The sequence below is a fragment of the Sinohyriopsis cumingii genome, chromosome 2 (genome assembly GCF_028554795.1).
Source record: "Sinohyriopsis cumingii isolate HCF-2022 chromosome 2, ASM2855479v2, whole genome shotgun sequence".
Classification (NCBI taxonomy): Eukaryota; Metazoa; Mollusca; class Bivalvia; order Unionida; family Unionidae; genus Sinohyriopsis; species Sinohyriopsis cumingii.
The window spans coordinates 58,087,618-58,099,992 of NC_142962.1; the positions used below are offsets into that span (position 1 = coordinate 58,087,618).

Consider the following 12,375-nt stretch of genomic DNA (forward strand, 5'->3'; position numbering starts at 1 on the left):
TCTAAGCATCCTTTACAGACAGGTTTAAATCTATACAAGTTACACCTGTCCATAATGGATAACAAGTACAGGTCTCACTAAGTATTCCTTGTAGACTGATTTCAGTGATTACAGAAAACATTTAGAAGTTTTGCCTGTTCAAAATGGGCAAAACGTACAGGTCTCCTTGAGTATTCTTTACAAACATATTTCAGTGTACATGTTACACCTGTCTGCAATGGTTAACAACACTTACAGGTCTCCTTAAGTGTCCTTTATAGATAGATTTCAGTGTACATGTTACACCTGTCCACAACTGTTAACAACATTTAACGTCTCATTAAGTATCCTTTATAGATAGATTTCAGTGTACATGTTACACCTGTCCACAGCTGTTAACAACATTTAAGGTCTCATTATGTATCCTTTATAGATAGATTTCAGTGTACATGTTACACCTGTCCACAATTGTTAACAACATTTAAGGTCTCATTAAGTATCCTTTATAGATAGATTTCAGTGTACATGTTACACCTGTCCACAATTGTTAACAACATTTAAGGTCTCATTAAGTATCCTTTATAGATAGATTTCAGTATACATGTTACACCTGTCCACAATTGTTCACAACATTTAAGGTCTCATTAAGTATCCTTTATAGATAGATTTCAGTATACATGTTAAGACTGGTTTCCGTGTTACATCTGCTTATAATGGACAACATTTACTAGTCTCACTGAGTATCTTAATAAACAGATTTCACTGTAAATGTTACACCTGTCCATACTGGACATCTACAGGTTTCAACAAAGGATACTTTATAAACAGATTTCATTGTAAATGTTACACCTGTCCATACTGGACTTCTACAGGTTTCAACAACTGTATACTTTATAAACAGATTTCATTGTAAATGGGTCCAAAAAATTACATTTTTCCCTCTGTATTTTGTAGTGTAACAAAAAAGTCCAGATTATTTGGTATCATTGTAGATCTACATCTATCTACCTTTCTATAATACCAGCCACTTTAGGGTACCTGAAATGACCTTGACACTACAGAGCTCGGAAGTAGGCTACTACTTCCTGACGTGTCAACAAGGCACCAGGGGTTTTAGAGTTAACATGAAATAAACACCAGCCCAATAGGATGGGAATGTATACCAAAACATTAGTATTACTGTCAGTAGCAACACTGCAAGCCAATGGCTGGGAATCTCCATCCTGCTAGTTTAACTTCTATCCATATTTACTTAAACAAATGCTGAGCATTCTGAAAATTCCCTACATTCCAGTATATTTCTTCAAAATCCCCTCTTCCATTAAAATTTACTGGCACCTCTGAATTAATACCAGTGTCACAATAATTTTCAAATTTCTCGTCAGAGATTTTGTGTGCTGCATGTTCTTAAACAAAGATTTTTGATGTCATATATTCTACAATGGAGATTTTTTTACATCATATATTATCCAATAGAGATTATATATGTTCTTGCATATTCTCAAAGAGAATTTATATGTTCTTGCATTATCTCCATAGAGAATTTATGTCTTTGCATATTCTCAAAGAGAATTTATATGTTCTTGCATTATCTCATATGGAGAATTTATGTTCTTGCATATTCTCCTAGAGAGAATTTAATTCTTGCATACTCTCGGATGGAAATTGTGTAATATGAAGCATTTTCTGAAATAGAGATTTTATGTGTTCTTGCATATCCTTAAACAAATTCTATGCTGTGTATACTCACTTACAAGCTGAGTCCAAATACAAACTGCACAGACAGATCTGCTGTCACATAATGCGCCACCTGTTCTGGGTCTATGCAGTTAATGTTAGGAGTAGGAGTAGCCAGTGGGAGTAACTAATGGAACAAAAATGCTCTGCATGTGCATTATGCTACAGCAAATAAGGACCTTTGTGATTTGCTGTTTGACTTGACTTATAAACAAGTATGTATATATATATAGAGAGAGAGAGAGAGAGCTAAAAAACAACACAAATGCCGAAAATTCTGTACACCTAGTTTCACATTTCTGCTTCTTCAGGCACGCAATGTTTTGAGAAAAAAAAAACAGATGACTTCTTTTATTTTAAAATAACAATTACGTCATTGTGTAACCTCATAAATTATATGCACCGTCATAACAATTAATATATATATATATATATATATATATATATATATATATATATATATATATATATATATATATATATATGGCAGGATCTAAAAGATACATGAGCCTCTAATTAAACCTGAATCACTAAAATAATAGAATAAAATAGAGACAAACAGTCATACATATAATTATATTGTTATAAAGGATATACAATATATCAATTTAAATTACACAATTTTATATAGTGCATTGGCATTAAGGCCATTAGGATACAAAGTATCTAACTTATGAATCCAATAAGTTTCTTTTATGAGTCTATTCATGTCACCATGCACAATATCTATTGTCATGAAAGAAAAATCAAGTAGAGAGTTATTACTGGTGTTAAAGTGTGTTGATATATATATATATATATATATATATATATATATATATATATATATATATAACACATTCTTACATTCTTGCATTTTCTGAAATAGAGATTTTAGATGTTTTTGCATATTATAATCTTGTTAATACTGGAATGTTTGTCATTAGTTCAGATGGCATAAAGAAGTAAAATTTAGCCTGCAAATGTTTAGTTTGTGAGGAGTTGATAAAAAGTCACTTAATCTGAGGAAATCATAAAATCTTTCTTAAAGTCATATAAATATTCTTTTAAAAGAAATCTTCACTTCATTAGGATTTCTGTGTAATTTTTATTGCCTGCAAAGTTAATTAGGATTTCTGTGTAATTTTTATTGCCTGCAAAGTTAATTAGGATTTCTGTGTAATTTTTATTGCCTGCAAAGTTCATTTAAAGTTTCATCATAGTGGACAAAGAAGCAGGAAGAAAAATATTTTAAATGTTTAGTAAAGACGTTCATAATGACGGCTCCATTCTTAAACCTACCTGTCAGAACCTACCTGTCTAAAACTACCAGTCAGAACCTACCTGTCTAAACCTACCAGTCAGAACCTACCTGTCTAAACCTACCTGTCAGAAGAACCTCATTGAGATGCCTGCGATCAACGGACATAATGTACTGAAAGACAGAACAGAGACACATACTATAGAACAAAAACAGTTGAAAATATTAATCACAATTTTTATCTGATTCTTTTCAACATATTTTTTTAAAATTGTAATGAAAATACTAAATTCTGTGTGTGAAAATATTAAAGGGTAAAAAAATAAACATGATTGTCATGAACTGTATTATCTGTACAAGATTTAACAGCACAATCCTGGCTATATAATGCCTTCAGCTTAGTATCCAAAAAATGGCACAAAAAAACCTTAAACCCAACAGGCAAATGGCATAATATGGCCATCTAGTGACCTCCCTACTAATGACCTTTGATTGAGTGAGGGACTTAATTACTGTATGATAAGGTGTGAACCTAGGCAACATTTGATCAGAATATCTGCAAAGGTTAAAATGGGACAGCCTAAATTACAAAACAGGGAAACGGCTTATGTTATCCTTTGTAGTGACACTGACCTTGAGGCAGGGGGAGTTATTGTGAATATCTAAGACAATGTCAAGTCAAGATATATAAAAGATTTAAGTTTCATTAAAATATTTTCACTGGTTTAAAAGTTTTACCTGTCCATGGATAGAGATCACTGATTTATATTTTCTCTTTCTATGATCTTGAATTCAGAACACAGATGTCGTAAGTAACAGTGTCTACTCATGATATATATCTACAGTCAAACCTGTCGTAACAGTCGCCTGGTAACAAAAGCCTTTCTAATTTTCCACACAGACACACACACAAAGTTCCCATCCATGCCCTGTTTAGAACAATCATCTGCCTTCAGCAGTTAGAAGCCATGTGTTTCCTAACCGAGAGTGGTTACTCCCTTGAGTGGTCACAGAAAGCATATCAGCAGTGACCATTCTAAGCATGTAAATTACAGTTTTGTTTCATGAGCAAGAAATATCTTATACAAAAGCAAATAGTTCCTATCACTATTGAATGATAAGACTTATGCTGAATTTTATGCCTTTCCTGCTCTTCTGTGGCTTAATCCACAAACTTCACAAGAAAAGTGAGTCATTGTGATCTACGTTTACTTTTCCCCATCGTGAGAAGAATATTTAAAAAGAAATCGACCCTTCAAATTTCACAACTGAGTAAATGCGAAAATTTAATGTAGCCGCTAGAGCATGAAAGTTGTCAAAGTAACCATCAACTGTCCATGATGAGCAATATACTCTCCATGGTGAACACCTATCAAGAGTCATGATAAACCCACCCATCAATATTCATGGTGAACACACCCAGCTTGCCAGTAGCTTCTCGTGGGTCAGTGGTTCTTCACAGGGTTTTCCTGGGTTCTTCCTCCACCATTAATACTGGCCACCATTCATAGCTTATTGTGTGCTGAAAAATGGTGTTAAACCCCATTACAACAACAACAAACCCACCCATCAATATTCATGGTGAACACACCCATCAGTATTCATGGTGAACACACCCATCAAGATTCATGATGCACACACTTATCAAGATACATGGTGAACATATCAAGATTCATGATGAACACTCATTATGACTCATGATGACCATACTCATCAAGATTTATGATAAACACACCCATCAATATTCATGGTAAACACACCCATCAAGATTCATGGTAAACACACCCATATATATATATATATATATATATATATATATATATATATATATATGGTGAACACACACATCAAGAATCATGGTAAACACACCTATCATGATTAATTATGAAACACCCATCAATATTCATGTGAACACACCCATCAATATTCATGGTAAACACACCTATCATGACTCATGATGAACACACCCATAAATATTCATGATGAACACACCCATCAATATTCATGGTCAAAACACCCATCAAGATTCATGATAAACACACCCATCAATATTCATGCTAAACACACCCATCATGATTCATGATGAACACACCCATCAAGATTCATGGTGAACACACCTATCATGATTCATGATGAACATATCAATCAAGATTCATGGTGAACACACCCATCAAGATTCATGGTAAACACACCTTTAATGATTCGTGATGAACACACACATCAAGATTCATGATGAACCCACCAACCAAGATTCATGTTGAACACACCCATCAATATTCATGGTAAACACACCTATCATGATTCATGATGAACCCACACATCAAGATTCATGATGAACCCACCCATCAACATTCATGATGAACCCACCCATCAACATTCATGATGAACACACCCATCAAGATACATGATGAACACACCCATCAAGACTCATGGTAAACACACCCATCAAGATACATAGTAAACACACCAATCAAGATTCATGGTAAACACACGCATCCAAATTCATGGTGAACATGCCCAGTAAGATTCATGGTAAATACCCATCAAGATTCATGGTGAACACACCCATCAAGTTACATGGTGAACACACCATCAATATACATGGTGAACACACCCATCAAGATACATAGTGAACACACCCATCAAGATTCATGATGAACACACCCATCAATATACATGGTGAGCACACACATCAATATGCATGAAAAAAACACCCAACAAGATGTATCATGAATACACCCATCAAGATTCATGAAGAGAACACCCACCAAGATGTATCATGAACACATCCATCAAGATTCATGATGAAGACACTCATCAAGATTCATGATGAAGACACCCATCAAGATACATGGTGAACACACCCATCAAGATGCATGGTAAACACACCCATCATGATTCATTGTGAACACACCCATTAAGATTCATGAAGAAAACACCCATCAAGATGTATCACAAACACATGCATCAAGATTCATGAAGAAAACACCCATCAATGTGCATCATGAAAACACCCATCAAGATATATAATGAACACACCCATCAAGATTCATGAAGAAAACACCCATCAGTGTGCATCATGAACACACATATCAAGATTCATGATGAAGACACTCATCAAGATACATGTAAACACACCAATCAAGATTCATGTGCAACACAACCATCAAGATTACGGTGAACACACTCACCAATATACATGAACACCCCCCATCAAGATTCATGTTGAACACACCCATCAAGATTCATGGTGAACACACTCACCAATATACATGGTCAACACACCAATCAAGATTCATGATGAACATACCGATCAAGATTCATGATGAAGACACCCACCAAGATTCATGATGAACACACCCATCAAGATTCATGGTAAAAACACCAAGGAAGAGTCATGGTGAAAACACCAAGGAAGAGTCATGGTGAAGACACCAAGCAAGATTCATGGTAAACACACCCATGAAGATACACTGTGAACAAACCCATCAAGATTCATGGTGAAAACACCAAGCAAGATTCATGGCAAACACACCCATCAAGATACATGGTGAACACACCCATCAAGATACATGGCAAAACACACCCATCAAGATACACAGTGAAAACACACATAAAGATGCACGAAGAAAACACCCATCAAGATGTATCATGAATACACCCATCAAGATTCATGAAGAATTCATCAAGATGTGTCATGAACACATCCATCAAGATACATGGTAAACACACCCATCAAGGTACATGGTAACTACACCCATCAAGACTCATGGTGAACACACCCATCAAGATTCATGAAGAAAACACCCATCAAGATGTATCATGAACACACCCATCAAGATTCATGATGAAGACACTCATCAAGATTCATGATGAAGACACCCATCAAGATACACAGTAAACACACCCATCAAGATACATGGTAAACACACTCATCAAGATTCATGGTGAACACACCCATTAAGATGCATGAAGAAAACACCCATCAAGATGTATCATGAACACACCCATCAAAATTCAAGATTCATGGTGAACACACCCTTCATGATTCATGATGAACATGGAACACACCCATCATTGATCAAGATTTAGGTGTGTAAATGTCCATCAAGATTTCCCACATGTACATGCAACAGTGTCAGAGAAAGAGCATAAAATTAAAAAGTTTTATTTCAGTGCCAATGCCAACAACAAATATAATTTTAAAAAACCGAGACCTCTGTGTTCCTATACATCACAAGAAAGATAAATATTTCTCATTATAAAGTATACATTTTTTCAAACGTTAAACTATGATTTTATAAAAGATTCTATGCTAATGTGTAATTGTGTTAATTGCATTTTTGGAGCATTTCATCAATGGAAATGCAACTATTACAGACATGAACCTAACCTGGTCTTTCCTTCCATAAGGAATTACTCTGAGGGTGCCATCACGGTCATGGATCATTCGTGAGTACATGCGAATCCCTTTGTTTATGACCACTTCCTCCATTTCCACCATCTTAAGGGCCTCCCTACCCCGCACTGAAAGGGCAAGATTTATACTTCGCCCTCGCACAACCTCAGCCTTGCGAATATCTGCATGAGCAAGAAAGTACAGTAAAAGCATAAAGATCTGAGCATGTTTATATACAGTATACTCCATACTGCATATTACAGTGAGTATATAGTGTAAGTATGAAGATCTGAGTATGTGTATATACAGTATACAGTATACTCCATACTGTGTATTACAGTGAGTATATAGTGTAAGTATGAAGATCTGAGTATGTGTAAATACAGTATACAGTATACTCCATACTGTGTATTACAGTGAGTATATAGTGTAAGTATGAAGATCTGAGTATGTGTATATACAGTATACAGTATACTCCATACTGTGTATTACAGTGAGTATATAGTGTAAGTATGAAGATAGTATGTGTATATACAGTATACTCCATACTGTGTATTACAGTGAGTATATAGTATAAGTATGAAGATCTGAGTATGTGTATATACAGTATATTCAATACCGAGTATTACAGTGAATATATAGTGTAAGTATGAAGATCTGAATATATACAAAAGAGAGATTTGTTTAAAAGGTGCCCATGAAACTAGGAAAATCGATTGTAATTTTAAATATTTCATATTACAAAGAAAACCAAATATGGTATTTGTGTCTTCTTTCCTTATGGTGGCCATTTTATCAAATTAAAACATCTCTTCAATTCAATTAAACCACTCTAAAAATAAAAAATAAAGATATCTATAATCCTATGAAATTTAAAAACAATGCATTATTCTTAAATTAATTATTATACCCAACAACTGAATTAGAGTTCTGTAAAAGTAAAGACTTTTAATTGATCTGAAGTGCGTTATAATTCTCTTGAAGAGCACTAAAAATAGAATAAAACTGCACCATCATTAATAAACAGCAAACACAGCCCTAATTAAATTGAAAAACACATTAAATATATTAATGATCTGAAATACTTACATCTGATTCTCAATTCATGTAACAATTTAAGAACTGTCATATCACTGGATCATAACATTTTTGTCTACACAAGAATTATTTGGGTGGAAAAACTCGTGTTGAAAAATGGAAAGGAAGAGAGTAGTTTCACTGGCTTGCTAGGGTTGACTGCTGGTCTTCGACACCTTTTTAGATCATGTTACAGTTCGCTGCTTTTAAACTGAATACCCTTTATTTGATAGACTGTGATAGGACAAACATCAAAATTAAATGACTTCTTACATGTATATATTTTGATATATGTAATCCCATAACATTTACCATATTCTGCAACTCTATGAAAGACTAGAGTTATAAATGCCCTTAAAAGTACCCATGTCTGTGCATTACATTCATGGCTGTTAATCATAATGGTCTGATATCCATAAGGTGTGAACAGAGGGCTAAACAGAAAACAAGGACAGCCTACATATTCAGTCCATAATCAAAGCACTTCGGAGTTAGGCATAACCCTGACCTCATGGTTTAAAGGTTGTGCACACATGTCATAGAATGAATTCTCTTACCTTTACAATCATTCATCAAAAATTTTAAAGAAAAATTAAGGGTTTAAGAAATTAAGGAAATAAAATCACTTCAACCAAAACCAATGATGATTTCTGTGAAGTTTAGTTAAATTCTGATTTTAGCAAACTTGGACAAACCATTATGCAGAATGGCATCATCTGTGTAAAACTTAAAAGCCCTCTATGCCAGAATGGCTGGTGTCAAATTTGGTCAAATTCTGTTTTTGTGAAGTCTAAGGTTTTTATTTTTAGCAATGGGAGCCATCTTTTATGGTAGATTGATGCCATTTACAAAAATGATAAAGCCCATCATGCCATGATGCTCTCTACCAAATTTTTGTTCTGTGGTAATGGTTTATGAGAAGCTTAATTAAACACCTGTTGACATATGCAGGATAAAGAGCCCTAAGTTCTCATTTAACCTTACAGCCAACCCCATAAACTTAACATCTGACTATGTTTTAGCAGAAAATAAATGTATTATTGTGATTTCAATCTGAGACCACTCAACCACTAAAATTTCTCCACCCCTAAAGTAACCTGCCATATGTAAATGCAAATATCTTCTTCAATTACCATACATACTCACTTCTAAGACGAGTCCAACTTCAAATAATGTAGACCCTGATCTAGTACCACATAAGGTGCCACTCTACAGTTTTGTATTTAGCACAGGGTTAAAATTTTAAAGAGAAAGAATCTCCCCATTTTTCCTCACTATAAAACTGAATATTTAAAAAAGATCTTGTGTATCTTTGGTATTGTTCAAAGAACCTTTAATTCCCTTTTTTTTGGTGTATGATTGAAGGGTGTAATTTTGGTTAGAGTATACAGCTAGGCCTTACTCTAGATGTGCATCTTTCAAAAACTGCTAGCTCTGCTTAGTCATTTTCGTTTCCTGGACTTCTGAGGTAAATTGTAAAAAAGTGAGCCTATAACTTTTTGTACATTTTATATATATAGTAATTCATCCATTGCACTTTCAGAAGCTGGTATCGCCTAGTTGGGGAAAATTCATTTTCCCTATTACAATAGGTGCTAAAGATAGTGTACTTTAGACAAATTCAGGCTGATTTTATTTAGCATAAGAGAGCATTATTTTAGTTATCACTGTGCTTAAATCATGTACAATTTCGATTAAGTACAATATCCAAAGAAATGTCAGCCACATTATATCAAAGTAGCACAGAAGTATGACAGCATTCTCTCCACTGTACATGTTTCAAATGCAAACAACTTCATCTTAACATACATCACTCTCTCAAAAGTACATAATATTGGTGAGCGTCCCCTAATGTGCCAGCATATTGGCGTTGATGTTGTTTGTTCTACTGATTACCTCCAACAAACTATACACACCCATATCTGCCAGTGCATTATGCAACTACAGATCTGGATCTGTGCAGCTTGCTGTTGGACTTAATTTTTAAGTGAGTACATATGTTTATTAGGTGTAATGAAATGGTTTATTCTATCATTGTGGAACTAGATCTAGTACAGTAACTATTTTGCACACTGATAGTCTGCCATATTTGGGTCATCCATTAAAAAAACACATGTAATGTAATGACATCATGAGTGAGACTCAGTCTGATAATATGATGAACAAAGAAGAAGTTATTATCATCTAAATGTGATATTCTTATTTTTGTATTCTTATTTTTGTTGTTGTTGTTGATTCTTTTTTAATAATAATAATAATAATAATAATAATAATAATAATAATAATAATAATTCTGAAGGTCATCTACCTCACATCTAATACATCAGTTGAAATCTACCATTACTTCAAAATTTGCATCTAATTGCCCTGAAATTTACACCATATATTTTAATAAAGCCCAATGCCAATATATATATATATATATATATATATATATATATATATATATATATATATATATATATATATAAACTCTGTAATCAACCTATAATTGGATCTGTCATCATAGCCTTGTAATATGCTGGGATCTGTCACTACAGCCATATAATAGGCTGAGATCCATCACTTGTTTTACCAGCATATAAATTTTTTACCAGCATATACATGTTTTACCAGCATATAAATTTTTGATCGCAGATTTTGATCCATGCTTTTTGCGATATGATGTCAAGGGTTAATATGTCAAATTAACCCTTAGTTATTGGTGACTAAACAGTTATAAATGTTTCTGATTTATATGGGAGAGTAATTGTTTACTGAAAAAATGGAAAATTAAAAATAAAATGTGATCGGAAAGCCATATTTCCTCTTTACTTGTGTTAAACTGGTATAAACATAACAACAGAGAGAGAAAAAACCTTTATTTGTAAGAATATTAAAACTTAAATTTCTTATCTTTTATGAAATATATATTACACTGTAGTTGTACATTTTCACTCTGTTATGCATGTTTATTTTATATTGTGTATCTGAATTGTGTCATGTTCATGACTGAGGATGTAAAGTTTTGCCTAGATGACTTTTCTCCAATCTTTACTAAGATATGAGACCTAATCTTGTTTACAAGCTTAGAAGGTTCTAGAAGTTATCTTGTTTACAATTTGGTGGAATTTTCCATCGGATATTTGGGTTTTCCTGAGCAAATTATTGCATCAAGGTCAAGTGGGTATTTATAAATGAAGAGGTTTGATACACAATTATTCATTCCTGCTTTAATCAGTGTTTGGAATCATTCGCAGTTGTGTCCAGATATAATTCTAGAAGAATTATTTATTTAATTTATTTATTGGAATTACAAAATGCTCACTGATTTTTAAAACTAAAATACTACTTTGAGATTATGGAGAACTCATTCAAAGACATTTTTACTACATCACTGGGGGCCCCCTAGTGGCCGAGTGGTCTAAAGCGCTCACCGTTACGGATCACTGCCATCTCACCTCTGTCTGCGTCGGTTCGAGTCTCAGATTCGGCTAATGTGGTTATGTGAGAAAGCCTGCCAGTAGCTTCTCATGTGTTGGTGGTTCTTTCCGGGGGTTTTCCAGGTTCTTCCTCCACCATTAATACTGGCCGCCATGTATAGCCTATGTTGTGCTGAAAAGTGGCGTTAAACACTACAACAACAACAACAACTACATCACTGTGGTACATCAGAACATTTGGGATTATCTGGGACTTAATTCACAATACTTCAAGTGTCTTTTAAATTTTCACTTTTTATTCTAGGGAAATAAATTGTTTGCTGAACTTTACTTAAATTAATGGTTTCACTTCATTTTTTTTACATAATATAAGACCTACCGTTATGTATATTTGATTTATTGTATATTTGATTTTTTTAAATTCTTTGCTTGTTAGTTTTACATTTTTTTATTTCCATTACATGTTATAGTAATGTAATTTTGTGTACTGGAATTTGACATTTTCCAGAAATTAGTTTGAC

The 12,375-nt window shown here is 33.7% G+C and overlaps 1 protein-coding gene across 2 annotated transcripts in view; it reads right to left on the reverse strand.

Moving 5' to 3' along the window:
* Positions 1 to 12,375, reverse strand: part of LOC149804941 (kynurenine 3-monooxygenase-like) — a 106,016-nt gene that overhangs the window by 87,521 nt on the left and 6,120 nt on the right. For both annotated transcript variants that reach the window (XM_089946039.1, XM_089946033.1), the window contains exons 3-4: positions 7,350 to 7,537; positions 3,082 to 3,130 (exon numbers count right to left, since the gene is read on the reverse strand). In XM_089946039.1, coding sequence (XP_089802165.1) covers positions 3,082 to 3,130; positions 7,350 to 7,460 — 160 coding nt within the window. In that variant the 5' untranslated portion in view covers positions 7,461 to 7,537. The remainder of the gene's footprint in view (positions 1 to 3,081; positions 3,131 to 7,349; positions 7,538 to 12,375) is intronic.